Consider the following 23,559-nt stretch of genomic DNA (forward strand, 5'->3'; position numbering starts at 1 on the left):
TGATGGATGATAGTTGGCTTTCGTATGAGTTACCGGCCAGTACCATTCTGGTATCTGAAGTGGAGAGGAGACAACTACCGGACACAATTCTGGATAACACCCTTTGGGCTAAGACAGCAGTTGATTTTTATCTACATGAGCGGAGCCAGGGGTGTTTCACTGACATATGCAAGCTTAACGATGATATCTATTTATTGCTTGATCGGTCTTGGTGGGGCTTATTATTAGGGGTCGAAGACAATGGCTATTTCGATGGAGGGGTAAGTCTTATATTTTTCTTATATTTCAATTTGATTTTTTTTTTAAATTTATGTAAGTTACTAATATATGTCTTTTTTTGTAAAACAGCATATCGATGCGTGGGTGTCACGTCTTCTAATAATTAGGAAACTTAAGGAAAATAAAAGAAATACACGATATATAATTATGCCGACGTCTTTTAACGCCGTTCACTTTAAGAATCAACGAGATGAATCATTTGCGTTGGGTAATGGACAAGCTAAACTTATGAATGAATAAGTGCACAAATGAATGAATTATTACTTATGATTGCAGGTGTTTATCCCTGTTTTGGAACGTAAACATTGGCTTCTCGTCGAGCTTCAGCTCCTATCCCTTAAGGCAATAGTATATGACAGCATGATAAATTACATATCATTGGCTGATTTAAGAGATATTATTAAGGGATGGAGCTCTCATTTGGCTAAATTCTTGGATGCGATAAATTATTGGACTCGTTCTGGAAACAAGAAGCCAAAGAAGCTCAATATTACAGTTAGCAGAGACAAGACCGCACCACAACAAACGAATGGACCCAGAGGGGATTGTGGTCCTCTCGTATGCTTGGCGTTGGAGCGTTTGATCACAGGAAGTATAAAGTATCTACCTCCCACCGATAGAGATAGAGCTGCAGTAGGCTTGTGGTTTCGGCATTATATGGCTAGATCGATATATACGAGACGCTGGCTACCTGCATCCGCGTTATAAAAATGTCCATAAACAATTGGTAAGTATATAGGCTTTTAGTTTGAAAATGTTTGGTTAAGTACCTAGAATTCAATAATTTGTTGTTTGTAGGTTTTAGATGTGTAGAAAGTGTTGTTTGAGCAAATGTTTGGTTTCTGCAGGTTAATCTCAGAAGTGAGCTGCGTGAAAATGATGTATGGCTACAAAAGTTGATTCAATAGTAGATGAGGAAATAAGAATTATTGCTTATTTTTTGATTGTTTAATTGATTTGTAAAATATGATTTGTAAAAGTTGATTTGTTTAATTGATGTGAACATAATTCTTATTTGTGCTTGTTTAATTGATGTGAACATAATTCTTATTTGTGCTTGTTTAATTGATTGAAATGTAATGGTTGATTTTGTTGATTTCAATCTGCATTATGTTGAAGGCAAAAATGACTATCGCAATGCGAAATGAAAATCGCAACGAGAGAATCGCAATGCGAAATAAAAATCGCAACGAGAGAATCGCAATGCGAAATGAAAATCACAACGACAAAATCGCAACGCGAAACTAAATTCGCGTTGCGATTTTCATTTCGCTTTGCGATTCCCTCGTTGCGATTTTCATTTCGCATTGCGATTCTCTCGTTGCGATTTTCATTTCGCATTGCGATAGTAATTTCCGCGTTGCGATAGACATTAAGATGATTGCGAACGTCATTTCCGTGTTGCGATAGTCAAATGAATGCCTAATAAGTTATAACAACTGAACAGATCATATCAATTTTCAAACTCAAGTTACTAATACATGCCTAACTGAAAATGTTAAACGTTCACACATAAAATCCACATAATACAACGTTTGCATTTAAAAATCACCTAAGTTAACAGTCCCAAAAGGTGAAGCCGGTTGTGATTGGGATTTTAAAGATGATTGAGATTTTGATTGCCTTTTGCTTGACACCATATGAGCTTTGAATTTTGATGAGGATCCATATTTTGGTAGAGGAAAAGATGATTGTGATGGCACTGGTGATCCACATGTCAACCTTGTATGACCACTTTCCTTGCACCGACTACATGTCGATCTCTTCTTCTCTTCACCCTTAGACGGTATACGATCGTGACTTTTTGGTCGGCCAGGTAGCCTTCTGTCCATGGCTGGTGGCAAAACTGTTTGTAAGTCATCTAGTATGTCCCACTCAGAAGGATGTGGAATAGGGTAGACAATCTCGCCATAAGTCTGTCGATATACTTCTGTAGTGTAGAAATCCATAGCGTATGCACTTGAATCATCATGGTTTAGATGAAGAGAAACTTTTATAACATGGCCACACGGATAACCAGATGTTTGCCATTTCATACAACTACACGTCTTTGCATTTAGATCGACAAGGCTATTTAAGTTATTATCTAGTACTTCAAACAAAGTGTTTGAACATGGTTCAACTCTCCATGACGTTGACTTCACAACACGTTTCGTTATCTTTTTTTCTGTCCATGGTATAACACGATGTTCCAATGTTCCTGTAAATTTAAATAAATAATACTTAGTAAAATATATGATAAGTTACGAATTTAAAGAAATAATACATGCATGGTTTCTTTTCTTGTAGTACCACTGTTGAATAGAGGCTCGAAAAAACTCCATTAACATAGTAATGGGTAATTTCCGGGAATGACGACTTAGAGCGTTGATTGATTATGCACTATTAGACGTCATGAAACCATATCTTGCTCCAAGTTGATGTACTCTTGACCATCTTTCAAACCCGACATCTTCTAGTGTTTGAGCACACTGAGGCAAAACACGTCTTAAACAGTTTATATGCTTATTAAAATCCACTTCCCGATAAGCTTTTACAGCCTTCCAGTATGTCCATTTGTGATTTTTTATACCAGCAGACCTTGATTTAATATTTCTATACAAATGAACACCACAAAGTCCATGAAAAGCATCTGGAAAACACCTTCTAACAGCGTTGTCAATTGAGTTTGCCCTATCGGATATGATTGTCAGATTGCTAATAGGACCTATACAATCCCTAAGATGCCCCATAAACCATGTCCATGAATCAGAGATTTCAGATTTGCCAACCCCGTAAGCTATTGGCAGTATCCCATTGTTAGCATCCATGGCTACTGCTAATAAGTTTACTCCAAGGTATCGACCTTTTAAATGTGCTCCGTCAACTATAATAACTGGGCGCATGCAGTTAATAAACGAACGAATCTAGAAAAACATATACACAAGAAATATAATCATTTAAATGTGAAATGCATGTAACTAACAAAAATGAGTCAACAAAATTATATTTGTTGAGTTAATCGAATGACGAAATTGCCCAAGAGGGGGGTGAATTGGCAATAAAAATTTTGTGGAAGCTTTTGCAGAAAATTGAAAGTAATTGCACAGCGATTTACAGTGGTTCGACTTTCTCAAACAAAGTCTACGTCCACTACCTTAGCTATCCACACTAAGGATTTTCCAACAAATTCACTAATTTGTTCTTTCTTTTGAGGCCAAAGAGATAACCTTACAATTCCCTCAAGAGTATACCCCAACTCTTGAGAACACTCTTTTCTCAAAGAGAAGATTACAAATTTGCAAACTTACAAGAAAACCTCACAAGGTAAGATGTTTGCACAATTCTAGAACAAAGAAAAGAGAACACTCAAAGATGAATATAACTGAGCACAAAAAGTGTTCTTGAAAGCAAAATGAATATTGAATGAAAATGGGCTTGAAATGCTCAAACTTGAGGTTTGATGCTTTCTCTTTGATTCTCTCTTGATTCTAGTTGCTTGATGTTTCTTATTGTTGATCAATGGCTTCTAAGCTTGCTTAAATACACCTTGGATCACTTCTGAACGTTGGGGATAATTAGAGAAGATATTATAGCCGTTTTAGTGTGAAAACATTTAATAAAACAGCTTGGAGTGTGGGGGGAATCGGTTCCCTCTCATAGGGAATCGGTTCCCTAAGTGTAAAATTCAAATATTTCGACCGTTGAACAGGGGGGAATCGGTACCCCCTTGGGGGGAATCGGTTCCCTCCGAGCATTCTGGAAATCTCGGAGCCAAACCATTCAGGGGGGAATCGGTTTCTCCTATGGGGGGGAATCGGTTCCCTCTGAGCAATCTGGAATTTTTGGCTTTGAATTGGTTCGAAATACTTTGTAAGATTATTTTGAAATTGTTTTATGATTAAAACTTAATTTTACACTTAAGTAAGGATCAAAAATGATTTTTGAAATATTTGGAGTAATGTTTTGATATTCGAATAGTTATATCGAATATACTTAGAAAATCGTTTGGAAAATCTTAAAATTACTTTAACTTAATTTGAAAATCTTAAAATCCATTTAACTTAATTTGTTATATCGAAATATTAAAATGTTTCAACAATCTCCCCCTTTTTGATATAACAAAACATTTTAGTAATTTTAAGATTTTTGAAATCAAGTTTTGAAATTACTCCCCCTTACTTTAACACCACTTCAATTTATTATGTAAAACATTTAGCACTTATTCTTCTCCCCCTTTTTGTTAAATCAAAAAGACATTGTAAAACAAGGTTTTGAAAATTATTTAGCCAATTGATTTATTAATTATAAGCTTAAGCTGCTAAGATCACAATCAAAAGAGAGGTTAGCCATTAGTTTCATAAATCAATATTCATAAATAATGTGATATGGCAAAATTGGTCATATTGCTAATGATAATGTAAATAATGCAGAAATGTATAAAACACACCAAACATATAAGTTCACACCATTCATATATCCAAAATCCACAAAATCAAACAAATCAAAATGTTGAAACAATATTCATTTTGTTCAAAGTTTTAAAGCTAAACATAAAATCAAGCATCCGGATCGGTAGGAGGAAAACGGGCTCGCATAGCGGCCATCTCGTGTGTGAGTTCATTTATACGAGCGTTGGTTGATTCATTGTTTGCACGCATCTCCCGAAGAATCTCTAATTGTTGAGCTCCCATTGTGGATAAATGAGACTCTATAGAGGAAAAACGCGAGTCCATGGTAGCGTATCGGAAATCGAATGTCTCCATAAAGGATTGAAAATATGGAGGCATTTGATGCGTTTGTTGTTCTTGCTCCTCGGGCTGCTCTTCGGGTAGTTCAGGTTCTTCTTCAGCTTCATCAATATCCCTCATTAATTGGTCAAACTCGGGATCTTCGTCAGCTTCGGGTGGAGCTTGTGAAGAGCTAGCTCCCGGAGTAGAAGAACGAACCCATTCACCGGTTTCTTTGTCCTTTACCCATCCCGCTCTCGTTAAGGAAAGAAGATTTATTTGTTTCTTAAGAGGAAAAATGGCATCTAGACCGACTCTAAGCCCAGCTTTGGAAAACAGATTACTCAAAAAGCAACCGTAAACTAGAGATGAACAGTGTTTCTTGTTAGGAACAAGATTTACGGTTTCAACAATTTCAGCAAAAATAATCTGAGGTAGGTTAATTTTAATACGGTTTTCGAAACAATGTAACCACCAAAGATCCAAAGCTCTAAGAGTAGAATAACGACCTCCGGATGGTCGAAACCACCAAGAAATCATTAGATGAAGAAAACGCTCATGTAGGTCTAAGACACTCGCACTATCTCTTCTTTTATAACGAGAACCTAAGATTTGTTTTTCATTCGAAATACCATCATTATCTAATCCAAAAGTATTGGCTATATATGCCGGGTCAATATATAAGAATTGTCCTAGAAGGTAGGAACGAATTCCTATGGTTTCGGTTTCAGCTTGGTTTTTAACACATACGGCATTAGAGTAGAATATACGAACAAGTTGATGGTAAACGATGGGTTCAAGATCAAATAGTTTATCAAATTTCCATTCTTGTAAAATGGGAAGATATTTAAAATTGATAGCTAACATAGCTTGACGAGAAGGAATACGTTCTTCCCGGATTTTGTAAGAATCGAAATACTGATAATACCAATGTCGGTGATTTCTAGACCCAGGATGATTGAAACACGAATTTTGGATAGTCAAGTTAGGATCAGTGGGATTGGGATTAGAAATTGGAATAGAATGAGGATTTGGAGGTGGATTTGGTTGACGACTGGAACGACTAGATGAAGACCTAGGACGTTTAGGATTTGACATGGTGAAGGAAATCGGAATAGATATAATAACCTGCAATTTTAAAACAAGTGTATGCAATTCAATTAATCCCAAAACTCAAATGAGTCCTCAATATTTCAAGATTCTCTAAATCAATCCTAATGGGCAAAGTTTTTGAAAAACTTTTGAAAAATATGGTTTTGAGAAACAATATATGTATAGTTTTTCATAACAACAATATAATTTTGATCAAAACACAATAATTTGAAAAATAACAATTTTTTTTTTTATAATTTCGAAATTTTTTTTTAAAAAATTTGAAAAATTCTTGTGTTTTTGATGAAATTAGTTGTAACATCTAGTTTCTAATCACTAAATAATCAATGTCCGATCACTATTTCAACCTAGAACTAATTGAAACTAATCCTATGTTCAAAAATAATGAAATAAAGAGTTTAGAAAAATTTACCTTGAAATATGAAGATTGAGGGGATTTAGATGTTGTTTGCACGATTTTAATGATTCCAACAGGTTTGGAAGATGATTTATGAAGCAAATTCCGATTAATATCGTTGATTTGAGGCAAAAATGGAGATTTGAGGGGTTTAGAGGGTGAGAACGGCGAAGAGAGAGGAAGAGGGTTTTTGAGAGTTTGGGGTTATTCTGCCCGATTTTAGCAGAACCCCAGGGGGGTATCGATTCCCCTGTGGGGGGAATCGGTTCCCCTTCAAAGGGGGAATCGGTTCCCTCATGGGGGGGATCGATTCCCTCTGCACCAAAATGCTAAAATCCGAATTTTTAAGCACAAAATGCTAAATTAATCTTTTCTAGTGGTATTGGCAACTCATATATCAAACATTAATTATGTTCAAATAATTAAATTAATCTTTAATTGATTTTTGAACATAAAATTAATTTTCATTAAGAATCACAAACTCCCCCTAACTAATAGCAAGAATGCAATCAAATATTATTATTATAAGCATTTTTCAAGCTTTATTAAAAGTGCTAAAATTATTTTAAACACTAAGTGAAGATAGGTTGGTCAAACCTAATTCTCTCCTAAGTGTCCAAAATCTTTCCTTGTCTAAGAGTTTTGTAAAGATATCCGCTAATTGGTGCAAAGTATCAACAAATTCTAGAACTACATCTTCCTTAGTGACATGGTCTCTAATGAAGTGATGTCTTATTTCAATGTGCTTAGTTCTAGAGTGTTGGATGGGATTTTTAGTGAGACAAATAGCACTAGTATTGTCACACTTGATAGGAATGGTACCTACTTCAATTCCATAATCAAAAAGTTGTTGTTTCATCCATAAAACTTGTGCACAACAACTACCGGCTGAAATGTATTCTGCTTCAGTGGTAGATAATGCAACACAATTTTGTTTCTTTGAAACCAAGAAATCAACATATTTCCAAGGAATTGACAAGTACCGGAGGTGCTTTTCCTATCTAATTTGCATCCTCCATAATCCGCATCAGAAAAATCATGCAAGCTAAAGCTAGAGTCTCTAGGATACCAAAGTCCTAAACTAGGAGTGTCCTTAAGGTATCTAAAGATTCTCTTAACAGCTAGTAAATGTGATTCCTTAGGACATGATTGAAATCTAGCACATAAGCAAACACTAAACATAATGTCCGGTCTACTTGCAGTTAGATAAAGCAAAGAGCCAATCATTGACCTATATAATTTAACATCTACACATTTACCTCCTTCATCTAAGTCAAGCTTTGTTGAAGAGCTCATTGGAGTGTTATGAGGTTTCCCATTTTCCAGTCCAAACTTCTTGAGCATATCTTTGAAGTACTTAGCTTGATTAATGAAGATGCCATCTTTTCTTTGCTTGATTTGGAGTCCCAAGAAAATGAGAGCTCCCCCATCATGCTCATCTCAACTCACTTTGCATTAGCTTAGAAAATTCTTGACAAAGAACATCATTAGTAGAACCAAATATTATATCATCAACATAAATTTGAACTACTAATAAATCTTTACCTTTTCTCTTTAAAAACAATGTAGTGTCAACCTTTCCTTTTAAAAAAACCTTTTTCAATTAAAAAATTTGACAATCTTTCATACCAAACTCTAGGAGCTTGTTTTAAACCATAAAGAGCTTTTGTCAATTTTAAAACATGATCCGGAAAATTTGAATCTTCAAAACCTGGAGGTTGTTCCACGTACACTTCTTCTTTTATAAAACCATTTAAAATGCACTTTTAACATCCATTTGATATAATTTAAATTCATTGAAACATGCAAATGCTAATAACATTCTAATTGCTTCCATCCTAGCTACGGGAGCGTATGTTTCATCATAGTCTATGCCTTCTTCTTGAGTATAGCCTTGAGCAACAAGTCTAGCCTTGTTCCTCACTATATTACCACTTTCATCAAGTTTATTTCTAAAAACCCATCTAGTACCTACAGTAGATTTATCACTAGGCCTTTCAACTAATGTCCATACTTTACTTCTCTCAAATTGATTTAATTCTTCTTGCATAGCCATAATCCAATGTTCATCTTTTAATGCTTCTTTGATGTTCTTAGGCTCTATGCATGAAATAAATGCAACATAATTACAGATATTTCTAAGAGAAGATCGAGTAGTTACCCCTTTTGATGGATCACCTATAATTTCACCATCTTTGACATAGTTGTACTCTCTTGGAAAAGATACTTCCCTTTCTTCAATGGTTGGATTCTCGAGGGGATCATGAGTTTCCTCATCTTTTGTTTCTTCTTTTGATGATGATTCTCCAACGTCATATCTAACGTCATTTGCTTGTACAATACCTACATCATCATTAACAGAAGAATCCTTCCTCGGAAGGGGATTATCATCGAAAACAACATGTATAGACTCTTCTACAACTAAAGTTCTTTTATTAAATACACGATAAGCTTTAGAGTTTAAGGAATAACCCAGAAAAATTCCTTCATCACTTTTAGCATCAAATTTACCAAGATTTTCTTTACCGTTGTTTAAAACAAAACATTTACATCCAAAAGGATGAAAATAGCTAATGTTAGGCTTTTTATTTTTGAGAATTTCATATGGAGTTTTCTTTAAAATTGGCCTAATCATTACTCGATTTATAACATAACAAGCGGTATTTGTGGCTTCCGCCCAAAAATATTTTGGCAAATTATTTTCACAAAGCATGGTTCTAACCATTTCTTCTAAAGTTCGATTTTTCCTCTCAACAACTCCATTTTGTTGAGGGGTTCTAGGTGCTGAAAAATTGTGGCTAATACCATTAGAATTACAAAACTCAATAAATCCAAGATTTCAAATTCAGTTCCATGATCACTTCTAACACTAGTGATAGAGTATCCTTTTTCATTTTGGATTATTTTGAAAATGTGATGAAATTTTCTAATGCTTCATCTTTAGTACTTAAGAATAGAACCCAAGTGTATCTAGAATAGTCATCTACCAAGACAAATGCATATGTTTTCCTCCCAAGCTAGTAGTTCTAGTTGGCCCAAAAAGATCTAAATGGATCAATTGTAATACTCTACTAGTTGATACATCATTAATAGATTTAAAAGAAACTCGTTTTTGTTTTCCTTTAGCACAAGCATCACAGATTTATCATTATCAAATTTAAGCTTAGGCAACCCTCGAACTAAATCACCTTGAATTAGCCGTTGCAAAACACTCATACTAGCATGACCTAGTCTCCTATGCCATAACCAACTATCATGCTCATCCTTAGCAACTAGGCATAAATTAGTCATATCAATAGAATCTAAATGCACCATGTAAATGTTTCCTATTCTATGACCAACAAGCATAATCCGATTAGATGCAATGTCAATGACTTTACAACCATTAATTTCAAATAAGACATTGAATCCTTTATCGCATAATTGACTAATACTCAATAGATTATGCTTTAATCCATTCACATATAAAACATTCTTAATTTGTATGGAAGAGGTATTACCTATTGTACCAATACCTTCAATGTGACCTTTTGAATTGTCTCCAAAAGTCACTTCTCCTCCATTTTTGGCGTTAAGCTCAATGAACCGGCTTTTGTCTCCGGTCATATGTCTTGAGCATCCACTATCAAGGTACCATGAGTTTGAATTTGTTTCCCGTGCCTTGTAGCAATGCTCCTTTCCCTACAAACATAGATTAATTTTTGATTTTTGGTACCCAAATTCTTTTGGGTCCATATTCATTAGTTTCCAAATCCTAGTCCCTTTAGGTATCCATTTGTGTAGGATATTTTTATCTTTAGTAGTAATGAGTTCTTTAGGAACCCACACACTTCTAATGATTTTTCCATTAGAGGTTCTTTGGGGACCTCTATGATTGTAGTTTCTAAAACTTTTTCTAACAAAGTTGGATTTTGAATTTTCACCTTTTTCAAAATGTTTTGTTCCAACTTTATCAAAAGAAGTTTTAAGATCATCAATTTTCTTTGATGATCATCATTGATCTTTGAAAGTAAATTTTGCAAATCTAAATTTTTCTTTTCAAACTCTTCTAGTTTGATTTGCAAATTTTTGATTTTACTTTCAAGATCGTTGTTGGTTTTGGATATGAGTTTGTTTTCATTTTTCAATTTTGAAACATCATTTTTATATTTTAAAAACAATTTCTCATAATCCGAAGCCAACCATTGTACTCCTCAAATAACTCATCATAAGATAAATCATCAAAATCGGATGAGTTAGAGGTTACCTTAGAATCTTCCCCGAATGCCATCAAGCACAAGTTTGCTACTTCTTGTTCCTCTTCATCGGAACCTTCTTCATCGCTCCATGTAGCCACATGAGCCTTGTGCTTATTCTTTGATTGACCCTTTTTCTTCAATTGTGGGCAATCATATTTGACATGCCCCGGCTTTTTGCATTCATAGCAAATTATTGGGTCCTTCTCTTTTGGTTCATTTTTGAGGCCTTCATTTCGTTTGAATTTCTTCCTTGGTAAGGTCTCATCATTTTTCTGAACCGTTTGGCAAACAATGCCATTTCCTCGTCATCATCATCATTAGAATCACTCTCATCTTTTGTGGATTTGAGAGCAACTCCAATGTTTTTCTTCTTCTCCTTCTCCTTTGGTGTCTCTTCAACTTTATCAAGGTCCACCTCATCTTCAAGCATCATCTCATGAGTGAGGAGTGAACCGATAAGTTCTTCAAGAGTTAAGGACGATAGGTCCTTAGACTCGATGATTGCCGTCTTCTTTGATTGCCATGATTTTGGGAGGGAGTAGACTAACTTCCTCACAAGCTTTTCATTTGAGATGATCTCTCCATATGATTTGAGACCATTGACAATCGTTGAAAATCTATCCGTCATAGCTTTGATGTCTTCATTTGGTTTCATCCTGAAATTTCATAGCTATGCGTTAGAATACTAATTTTTGATTTCTTTACCTCATCTGTACCTTCATGTGTGACTTGAAGTTTGTCCCATATTTCTTTGGCGGTTGTACACGATGAAACTCTTCCGTATTCATCTGGTCCAAGAGCACAAAAAATAATATGGATGGCTTTGGAGTTGAGCTGGAACATTCTCGTCTCTCCTTCACTCCACAACCTTGGATGAGTGAGAGGTTTGATGTATCCTTCTTCTACAGCATTCCATGCTCCCATGTCACTTGCTTGAATGAAGTACATCATTCTATTCTTCCAATAGGCATAGTTAGCTCCATTGAAGAAAGGAGGCTTGTTGACGGGCATCGAATCGAGACCGGAGTCGAAGTTTGAAGTGGAGGCCATTGATGACTTTGTAATCGATGTAACTCTTCCCGGATCGACTCAAGAGGCGATTAAACCTTCAAATGAGTTAGGCTCTGATGCCAATTGTTGAGTTAATCGAATGACGAAATTGGCCAAGAGGGGGGTGAATTGGCAATAAAAATTTTGTGGAAGCTTTTGCAGAAAATTGAAAGTAATTGCACAGCGATTTACAGTGGTTCGACTTTCTCAAACAAAGTCTACGTCCACTACCTTAGCTATCCACACTAAGGATTTTCCAACAAATTCACTAATTTGTTCTTTCTTTTGAGGCCAAAGAGATAACCTTACAATTCCCTCAAGAGTATACCCCAACTCTTGAGAACACTCTTTTCTCAAAGAGAAGATTACAAATTTGCAAACTTACAAGAAAACCTCACAAGGTAAGATGTTTGCACAATTCTAGAACAAAGAAAAGAACACTCAAAGATGAATACAACTGAGCACAAAAAGTGTTCTTGAAAGCAAAATGAATATTGAATGAAAATGGGCTTGAAATGCTCAAACTTGAGGTTTGATGCTTTCTCTTTGATTCTCTCTTGATTCTAGTTGCTTGATGTTTCTTGTTGTTGATCAATGGCTTCTAAGCTTGCTTAAATACACCTTGGATCACTTCTGAACGTTGGGGATAATTAGAGAAGATATTATAGCCGTTTTAGTGTGAAAACATTTAATAAAACAGCTTGGAGTGTGGGGGGAATCGGTTCCCTCTCATAGGGAATCAGTTCCCTAAGTGTAAAATTCAAATATTTCGACCGTTGAACAGGGGGGAATCGGTACCCCCTTGGGGGGAATCGGTTCCCTCCGAGCATTCTGGAAATCTCGGAGCCAAACCATTCAGGGGGGAATCGGTTCCTCCTATGGGGGAATCGGTTCCCTCTGAGCAATCTGGAATTTTGGCTTTGAATTGGTTCGAAATACTTTGTAAGATTATTTTGAAATTGTTTTATGATTAAAACTTAATTTTACACTTAAGTAAGGATCAAAAATGATTTTTGAAATATTTGGAGTAATGTTTTGATATTCGAATAGTTATATCGAATATACTTAGAAAATCGTTTGGAAAATCTTAAAATTACTTTAACTTAATTTGAAAATCTTAAAATCCATTTAACTTAATTTGTTATATCGAAATATTAAAATGTTTCAACAATATTGATTTACTAACCGCAACACCAATGGCGATAAACAGCAACTCAAAGCGTCCATCTCTATCTGTTTTGATATGAGTTACCGACCCAAGATTTTTCAGCTTTAAATTGTGACAATAAGCCGACAGTTGGGCAAACGATGCTTCTGGCGACCCCCTCAATAATTCCAAGGTATAACATTTGACTCTCCAAGCTTGAGAATATGAGATACTAATCTTGAACCGAGCATTCATGTCAGTCATAATTTCATGTCCCCGATATACCTTACCATTCAAAAACATTAACTCAGCCAGAAACCACCCAACACCTTTTTGTTTGCCTGTCTATGGTGAGGAAAAACTTGGGTTCTTGAACATGTATGTTTATCAATAAAAGTCCTAACTTGAAACATTTCGCAATCTTTTATCCTCTTTGCAATCATACGCCACATACAGTTTTTGTCAATCATACACCTTGTTTCGAAACGATATTTGCTTGATTTGTTAACTTTTAGTTGATAGCCATCTTCCACACATTTCGTATACAAAGCTATCTTCAAGTCTTCTTTTGTATCAAAACAATCATCTTTCTTGATACGAATAATTTTTGTGTAACAATCAACTGCTATCTTTACCAACTCTTCTTCCGGTATCTGAAGTAATTCTGGCATATTCCAATTATACTCCCGTGGCATTTTCTTTGGGGACTTTTCTTTGGGGATTTCTTCTTCTTCTTTTTCTTATTCAGTGTTATATGAATTACAAAATGGATGTTCAACATGTTCATTTACAGTCGTAACTTCCTCCTCATTATCATCAACAACATCTTCCTCGGCAATGGCTGTTTCATCATCAAAATTCGAGTATTGACCAATATCAAAATCATTACACGCAGGGTCATTTTCTTCTTCTGAAAAATCATCAAAATCTGAGTATTGACCAAGATCAAAGTCCGGGTATTGACCAAGATCAAATTTCGAATACTGACTAGTACTCACAATTTTTTTTGTTGGCTCATCATCGTCTAACTGGTCAATACGAAAACCGGAATTTGGTGCTGAAAGTTGATTGGGATTTGGATTAGGGAAAGGTTGTGGGTTTTGAGATTGTGTTTGGTATTGGAAATGTGGTGAAACAATATTTGCTTGGTGATGAAATTGTGGTGGAACCATTAAATTTTGAGCACCATAAACTGGGGTTGAAAAACTTAGTTGATTACTACCCGCTACTGACCCAACTTCACTACTTTTAGGTTCAACAACATACAATGTAACATCATCACTTGAAACACTAATGTAAGCAATGAATCGTTCAACATCTTCATTGTCGGTTAACAAATAAACTTTACCATTTCTCTGATAAGATAGCCTAAATCCACTTAGGGGATCTAAATTCAATTTATTTGCAACACGTAACATTAGAGTTTCATAAGTTAACTTTTTTAATGACAGTTTTAGTTGAAATTCATGGGTAAAGGCATATATTGTAAAACACCATGAACATTCTCCCATGACCCTCCAAAACATAAATCTATCCAAACATGATCAACATTAGATGATTTCATTATTGTAAATTAATTGACTAAACAAACGAGCTGCGAAACTAAAACCTGTTGCCGGATGGGGAAGGATGTCGTTGGATATAGGAACGAATGTCACTAGAGAGAGTGATAGATGGAGATGTAATGAGTTGCGATTTAGGTTATGAGTTGCTGCTGCTGCGTAGTTATATACCCAAAACATTTGTGTTGCGAAATTAAAACATGTTGCGAATTCAGAAATCGAGTTGCGAATTTGAAATTCAGTATTGCGATAGTCAGAATCTCGTTGCGATTTACGTAATCGCATTGCGATTTACATATTCGCATTGCGATTTAGGAAAATCGCAACGCAAATTTGGGAAATCGCAATGCGATAGTCAGAATCGCGTTGCGAATCTGGAAACTGATTTGCGATATCGGAGATCGCGTTGCGAATTATCGATCGCATTGCGATTTAGTTGGTCATTTTGGTAAATCCAAAAAAAATTGGTTAAAATCGTATATTATAAGGCATTTTTGGTCACTGAGTTTATTTTCTCATATTTAAAACATATGAATATAATTATAAATGTATATATATGTTTATAGTATAGATAATTTGAGTTTAATGAAAATTTCAATAAAATTTAAAAATATATTTTTATATGTTAAATTCAGACTATACTAATAAAATATTAGATAAAGTATACAAACGGTCTTCCGATTATAGGATGTTGTTTTATTCAGTCCTCTAATTATCAAAAGTTACAAAACAGTCTCCCGATTATAAGATGTTATTTTGTTGAGTCTATTGACTATTAAAAGTTACAAAATGATCACCTGACTATTCCTTATGTTCCAAATTTATTTTTTTTGGTTAAAAAAATTGACGACAGCCTGAGCTGAATGTTAATCTGTTGTCTGAGATATGATAAAACATGATCCCAGAATCTTAAACGACTATCATATCTCAAACAACAAATTGTCATCCAACTCAGATCGATGTTATTTTTTTAACAGAAAATAATAAGTTTGTAAAATAATGAATAGTCAGATTATAATTTTGTAACTTTTAATAGTTAGGAGACTCAACAAAATAATATCCTATAATTGGATGATCATTTTGTAACTTTTGAGAGTTAGGGACTCAACAAAACAATATTCTATCATTGGAGGGCTATTTGTATGCTTTACCCTAAAATATTATTAATTAAATAAAGGGTGAGAATGGGATATTTTATATAGTTTTCCCAAAGCCGTCTTGTAATAGTGAATTATAAGTCATAGATATATGTCAACATATTCGTATGCTTATTCTTTCCATTCATTTGCATGACTTGTACTAAACGAAACGAGATAGAAAGCATAAAAAAAACCAACTACATTCAAAGTGTTCTAAGTTAACCGATAAGGGAAATACATCTCAGTTTAACCAACAAAATGCCACACCATGTTAAGCCCTGCTCCTGCCTATTACTCACCTCATCATCACCAAATCAAAAGAATTAAGACCATAATTGTTGGATTTTTTTTCATATTCTTACAAACAGAAAGTAAAAAAGGTCAGTCTCCGCAGCTCCTTGACGTTACTGTTACTGCATATGCTTGCTTTCAGATAGTCGGTCAGCACTTGGAATGGTGATGAAGGATCAGGGCAATGACAGAAGTAGTGAAAGAAATCACCCCCCCCCCCTAAGAGTCCAAATAAGCCACTGATTTGTAAAAAAGAACACACCTTTAGCAAGGGAACGAAGACAACGCATGCACACAGATCAGTGAACGACAGCCTTGTATAAGCATGAATCTTCGAAAATCACAAAAATCATGTATTCATCATGTCTATGAGATGAACTATGGTGCCACACAAGAACAAGAAGCAAATCCGACCTATGGTACATATGATCAGTAAAGTTCTATCGCATTTGGTTCCCAGGTTAATGCATGGAAAATAAAATGCAAGCAATAAAATCAACACTCATTGCTCAGCAACTTCAACAGACCATGCAATGATAGGCGTAATATATGAATATAATGACAGGGAAGAATATATGGATATAACTAGCAAGTTTTCAAGAACATAAGGCAAATGTAGCACAAAGCTATCAAGTATTCTATCACCCATTTACCCCTAAGGCAGCTTACCAAGCGGAGCATAGGGTAGCAGAGTTCTTAACTAAGCAGTGTTGACTCGGACTAGGAAATATAATGTTCAGATTAGACACAATGTTGACTGTAACCTGGAATCGGTGTGTTAACCGAATAAGATTGTCAAGTGAAACATCAAATGACGATCATTAGTGTAGTTACCAGTATAACACAAGTCAGTCTAATTCTCAAAGCTAATATAAAAGACCCAGTTTTTTTGGGTGAATCTTAACACAATGCTACGTAACTTTTAAAACATCACCAAAAGTGCCATGGAAGATGGAGATATACAAAAGAAATTTGTTCGAATAGAGTGTTGGTAGTGGCATCATAAAAAGACAAATAGAGAAGAACAGTTCAGACAGCCAACTAAAACTATTTAACCTTATATAGCTGTAAAACCAAGAAGAGTAGTTGCCTACTTACAGTGTCCTACATCTACACTAGGTGTTTTTGCAAGTTTTCTTGTTGTGGCCAAGGCCCTTGCATTTGCTACATTGGAGCTGCCGTTTAAGAAGGTCTATTGATTCCTGCTTCTTTGGTCGACCTGGTGGGCGTTCAGTTGGAGGAGTTACAGTAACAGCTACCTCAAGTGATTCATCCTCGATTGGTCCTTCCACATTTGGAACAGGATGAATGGATTCGGAATATGTTAAGCGGAAACTCTCGGTTGTGAAGTATCTAGAACAATAGTCATAAGGACTTCTACCAACGCATTCAAAGACAGCAATAGCATGACAACAAGGCAAACCGGTAAGTTGCCAGCCCTTGCAGCTGCAGTCCCAATGATCTATATTAACAACCTCAACAGATGTCCCCTCAACACATTCCCCACGAACTTCAAATATGCTACCATGTGTGAGTAACACTTGAAGCGACCGCGCCATCGCTGTTTCCTTCTGCAACTTTTCCTCGTTACTTGGAGTTAAGGTTGTCATCCACTGACTGGAATCCACACGACGTTTGTAGATCGACTCCATCATCTTACCCCGTAATAGATTAATCATGTGTGTTATAGGAAACTCATGTGCTTCTGATACCCAACTAAAAAACTCCTGTCCAAAGCTTGAGACCATGTGGTTATACCTTGCTCCTGCAAAAAAAGCATTTGCCCAGTGCTCTGGTTCACTTTGGATGACCCATTCGTAAACTTCAGGAGAAATGGCTTTCAAATTTTCAGCAGCTTGCTGGAAACCTTCAAGTCGTGGTGCACGGGCAGCAGCATAAAAGTCATTGATCATAAACCGTCTGGCGTCATGAGAAAACTGCCCCTTTAAATCTCTGATGAGTTTGTCGGCAAGATGCTTTAAACAATAGCTGTGGTAGCATTTATCAAATACATCAGCCAGTGCCCGCTTTAAACCATTCTGAATATCTGCAACAAATGTTAACTGGCTTGAAGTAGAAACTGCAGATTTGAGTTCCCCTAGAAACCAAGTCCAATTGTCTTCATTCTCAGCATCAACTACAGCAAAAGCTACAGGAAAAATACCATCCTCTGCATCAGCGGCGGTTGCAGCCAACAACGTCCCTCCGTATTTTGAATTTAAAATAGTACTGTCAAGAAAAATTAGGGGTCGACAGCCTTGTAAAAAACCAGATATCGAGGCATGAAACGAGACAAAGAGTCGATGGAAGCTCAAGTCATCCTTTGTAATAAAGGAGACAATACTGCCCGGGTTAGTCTCTTTTATCTTCTCACAGAAATAAGGTAAGAGATTATATGCCTCTTTAATGGATCCTTGAAGTTGTTCCTTGGCAATCTCTATTGCTCGCCATGTCTGAGCATAATTCAGTTGGATTCCATATTCTCTTTTGATGTCATTGGCAATGTCTTTTGGCTTGCAGTTGGAAGAAGCTTTCAATTTCTCCTTTATGATACTTCCCACCCAGCCCCTTGTTGCCCGGTGCCCAGCTTTTACAGCTGCTCCTTCACATGTGTGCGTCGTGTTCATTTTCTTGATACAAATCAACTGGGTAGTGGACAGTTGTGACGCAAATATCCTCCAGGGGCAGCCTTGAGCTTTGCATTTAACAGTAGCACGATGGTGGTTGTTTTTCTTAAACCTATAAGCAAAACCATGTGCAACTGAGTATTTATGCACAGCTTCTCGGAATTCATTAAAACTATTAAATCTTTGGTCAACACCAGTTATCGTATTCTCCCAAACTTCAGCAGCTTTAAGATGCTTCCCATCATTCATATCAAGGGGCATACAGTCCAAAGGAGTTTCATTCGGCATGACCAAGTCAAGTTGGTCGATGCCATTGATCATCCCAACATCAGCATTGGCAGGCGCAACAATAGGAACCCCAACTTCTGAAATAGTCATCCCGCTCGACCTGCACCTTTAAGAATACATAACCACGACAGGTAGGGCAAACTTAGATGGTAAATTCAAAATTCAAAAACACGACGAGTAACTACCTACTAGCAGGCATGTTGGAAACATTCCGAGCAGCCGCTTCCTCTGGCACAATGAAGACATCAACGGTCGAAGTTTCGCTGATGAAGTTAAGCATGCGATGCAAATCCTTTTCTTTGGAGATGGTTATGAGGGTCTTCTTGTTCCCAGGGAGGAAGTACTTGATAGACATGTTACCAGACCTCAAGTTAAACATGTCTTTTATCTCAGACTTGATATCACTTAACTTGGATTGCTCATTGATATCTATAGCATAGGCCTCGCCGCCATTGTAGGACAAAGAACCGTCTTTATTGGTGACAAAATCGCCACCAGACTGACATATTGCTATAATTTTCTTCCCAGCCATGGCCTAACCAGGAGAAAACCAAATAAACCACGACAAAAACTACATTAAGTAAACATGAAATATAAAAGAAAAAGATGGTAATTTTATTTTTCCCAACACACAAAATTAAAAAAGAAATCAAATACTAAAGCAGTAACCTGTGGAAACTAAACAACTTGCAAAAACCCAGAATCGAAAACAAAGAAGAAAGCCAAAAAGAAGGGGGGAAAGCATATATGAATAGGGCAGAAACCCTAAAATCTACGGAGTTTGAATTGAAAAAAGAGAGAAAAGAAGATACCTTAAATGGAGAAACGTCAGCAAGGTGGGATTTTTACTTTTGGTTCTGTTATTGGGAGGTTAAATCCTTGAAATTTGAAGAGACGCCCAGAGACCCAAAGCCTAGACCCGAATCCCAAATACCCTCAAAAACTCGAACGATGAAGGAATTCAATACAAACCGCAGCGTATGCTAATGGCCTAATGCTATACTCACTTCCAATTGCAACCCTTCTGGTTTGTTCGACCCTCTTTATTTTATTTTATTTTATTTATAGATGTGTTGACTGCCCTCTGGTTTGGTTTGGTGTCTGATTTCTTTAAGATGATTTAGATGGACTATGACAAGAGTTGTCCATTAGGTAGGTGGAGTTAGTTTTTGTTTTGTGTTGTGTTGATTTTAGATTATTGTAATATGAATTATAATTTTTTTTTAATTTTTTTATAAATTCATAATTTTTTGTTCAAATTATTTTCGAGTCAGATCATTTTTGGATTTGAGTCAAAGATATTTGAAGTATATAATTTTGATGGTCAAATAAAGGTTAATTTTAAATTATTCGAGTTAAATTTTTTAATTTAATTATGATTCTGGTCAGATTCAATTTTTTATAAAACATGTCTGGTCTGACCCAAGAACAATAGTATAATTAACTTTTATATATTTAGAGATAAAATTATTTATATTTTCATCAATTGGATCCGTATTTTGTCCAATAAAAAAAATATAAATATATTTGTATCAAGTGAGAGTGTAAACTTTTATCTTAAAACCCAAACCAAATTTTGAGCAAGTTGAAACTTTTCTAAATTCGAATAAGTCAAGTGAGGAATGAAAGGTACTATACTCAAATTGAATTTAGATATATAAAATAGCCAAATTAACCTGACTAAGGAGGGCAGATGGATATAATTTCGTGGATATCGCATCGCACCCACTCCAATTGGGGCGGAGATGGGTATAAGTTTAGTGGATAGTGGACGGTTGTGGATGTAAAAAGTCATACACGTTGTGATTAGTGGAACCTTACTCGCCTCGCAACCACCCGTCCCACATCCGTTCGTCTACTAACTATTTACCATATAAATTTTAGACCATTATGAATTTAGATATAATTTTACAAACCATTATGTAAATCTTAAGATTTTATAGGACATGACTTGTAATTTAATCAAATATTAGAGTATAATATTTTTAGAATTGAAGATCGTCGCTTATATAATTTGTGAGGATATTGACAGACGGATATGGACGGGTACAAGTGGGTACGAGATGGGTGGTGGATAACCAGTTGGGTAGTGAGTGTGTGGTGGATTTAAAGATATACCCACATGAACGGATGTGTATTTAAAAATTTTACCTCTCGTGGATGGTAAATAAATGATGGATACAAAAATATTAGATACATAAAAGCATAAGGAAAGAGGTATCCGCATCCACCTCACCTCACCCATTTGTCATCCCTAGATTTAGAACTAACCCATGACCATCTCAGATGTTTATTTAACAAAAGGTAAGATTATTTATATTGATAATAGTATCATATTTAAATTACTTTTGTTAAATCTAAACAATGTGATCCTTAGTAATAGTTCATATTTTATTTCTCTAAATTACTAATAGAACATCTTGCAGTTGATGCTGACTATTACGAGGCAAGGCTCTAAGCTACGAAAGGAGGCTTTATTATCTACCGACATCCTGATAAGCGTGATTAATCTTAAATTCCCATACAAAGCAAGTGTAAAGCATTCGAGAAACAGCAAATCATCCGGGGAAAGAAGCTTGTGGTGATTCATAAGATATACAATTGGCGATTTCCTAAATCTAAACGAAAAGTAGGATTCAAGGTAAATTAAGGTTCAGATCTTAACAAAAATGCACATTATCCTACAGTTAAGAGATATCGAATTACACATTCCGATCAACTTTAGCTTCCTAGCTCAACCACCTACTTTGACGATGATGAAAGATAATATCTATGGATGTTCAAGTATCGATATGTTACTAGAAAAAAAGGGAGATCAAATTTAGTACATTACCAGAGTATGTTAAATGTAGGTAGGTCTTCTAAGAGGAGATTCTGAAGATGGGGATGCACTGCTCATCCGAAACATGTGACGAGAATGAACGTTAAGGTTTGAAACATCATCAGCATCAGCTCCTTCATTCTCTCGAGCAACATTAGCATCCGAGCCCATCCGGGGATACAATCTTCGTCATCGACCCAGAGTCAGTTGTGGTTTCCACTTGAAGTGAAACAGCTGGACGATTCGCTGTACCTTGTGTGTTATTTCTTCTCTTCAACTCCTCCTCCGCGTTCAAGATCTATCAAATACTACAAATTAAGTTCAGGAATGTGATTCTCATTAGCACGTCTCCTATACGAAGAGGCATTAGAATTGATGCTTGCCTGCTTCAGTACTTGCACTAAACCATGCTTCTTCGCATTAAAAACTTGTAATTTCTCCTCAACATCCCTTTTCCTTTGTTCTTTCCCATTTAAATAATTCATTTTTTCGACAGTCTAACAATCCATAAACAAATCAACAACATTTCAGCAAACAAGAACAATTAATTTAGCACTTTCAAATAAACTAATACGCAAGCTCAGAATTTATGCTCAAGAATCGAGCTGACAAAAATACCTCTGCGTTTGTTTTAGTCTCAGGCGGCCTCTCTTTCTCATCCACTAGCAAACTGGCATCTTTCGCGGTCTTCTCATCCATCGGCTTCACCAAACAATCTCCATCGTCGGATCCTGCAACTACCTCCACCTTGACCTTCGTTAGAGGCGGTCCAGTTTTCAAACCCTCACACGGGTCAGACTCAACTTTGGCCTTCAAATTGAGGTCAACAGGAGGAGCAGTGGGCACGGAAGATTGAATTTGATGGTTTGGGTTAGAAGAGGAAGAAGGGGAACGGAGGAGACACAGATCTTTGTTGCGGCGGTGCAAGAGGGATTTGAAGTCTTTGAGTGAGATTTTGGGAGTCGGCATTAGCCATCGCCGAGTAACGTCCGGTGCACGGTGGAGGTTCCCTCTGTACAAAGAAATCGCCACCATTTTTTAGTTTTTTTTTCTTCTAAGGTTTCTCCGTTAATTTTCGCACTGTCTTGATTTCCGTGGCGAAAACAAAAAGAAAAATTTACGGTATTGGTTTTTGCCCCGAATTCTCGTAGCAGTGTAAATGAATCAAATTTTGTCGGTATGTTCACGTTCGTTTATTTATTTTATAAAATATTTATCTTCGGTTTGAGTTCGTTTAAATTTTTAGTATCATAATTTTATTCGTTTATTTATTTTTAAAGATGTTTGTGATTATTTATTTATTATTGACGAACATATTCATTTAATATTTATAAATATACTCATTTATATATTCATTAACGTGTTCGTATAGTCTTCTCGAATATGTTTATTTAGTATTGACATTTGTTTATATGTTGAATCTTTAGTTTTATCTTTTCAAACTAAAGAAAAATGATAAAATTATGTCACTAGTACTTAAACTCTTTAAATTAATAGTTTAAATTTCACCTTTTATCATGTGTTCAATTTAGTCACTATCTTCACTAACATTTAAAATAGAAAAAAAAAAAGAGAGAAAAACCGGATAAACAAGTTTGTTCATGCACGTAAATAAACTAGTCGATAAACGAGCTCATAATTGGGCTTATAAACGAGCATGTTCATGAACATAAACGAATCGAATATACCTCTGTTCGTGTTCGTTCGTTTATTAAATGAACATAAAAAAATTATTCTTACTCCTTTATTTAGCTAAACAAATGAACGTTATACGAATAGTTCACGATCTATTCTCCGATATATCATTTACACCCCTAATTCTCGGTTATAACTGTGACTAAAAGTAATTAAAGATTAGGGTAAACTACATGTCTAGTACCTAAACTATATTTTTAATA

The 23,559-nt window shown here is 35.6% G+C and overlaps 2 protein-coding genes across 2 annotated transcripts; both read right to left on the reverse strand.

Annotated features, from left to right (window-relative positions):
• Window positions 1–15,811: 15,811 nt before the first annotated feature.
• On the reverse strand, window positions 15,812–19,890 carry LOC120213952. Its single transcript, XM_039211977.1, has 4 exons — window positions 19,653–19,890; window positions 19,026–19,375; window positions 17,024–18,940; window positions 15,812–16,164 (listed from the first exon to the last, which is right to left on the reverse strand). Exons 2-3 carry the CDS (start codon window positions 19,370–19,372, stop codon window positions 17,041–17,043), a joined length of 2,247 nt encoding a protein of 748 aa, XP_039067908.1. The 5' UTR covers window positions 19,373–19,375; window positions 19,653–19,890; the 3' UTR covers window positions 15,812–16,164; window positions 17,024–17,040.
• A 1,801-nt stretch (window positions 19,891–21,691) lies between these two features.
• LOC120213955 lies at window positions 21,692–22,787 on the reverse strand. Its single transcript, XM_039211982.1, has 3 exons — window positions 22,280–22,787; window positions 22,045–22,158; window positions 21,692–21,959 (listed from the first exon to the last, which is right to left on the reverse strand). Exons 1-3 carry the CDS (start codon window positions 22,694–22,696, stop codon window positions 21,816–21,818), a joined length of 675 nt encoding a protein of 224 aa, XP_039067913.1. The 5' UTR covers window positions 22,697–22,787; the 3' UTR covers window positions 21,692–21,815.
• Window positions 22,788–23,559: the final 772 nt, after the last annotated feature.

This window comes from Hibiscus syriacus, unplaced genomic scaffold, assembly GCF_006381635.1.
Source record: "Hibiscus syriacus cultivar Baekdansim isolate YM2019G1 unplaced genomic scaffold, ASM638163v2 tig00110045_pilon, whole genome shotgun sequence".
In the NCBI taxonomy this organism is placed as follows: Eukaryota; Viridiplantae; Streptophyta; class Magnoliopsida; order Malvales; family Malvaceae; genus Hibiscus; species Hibiscus syriacus.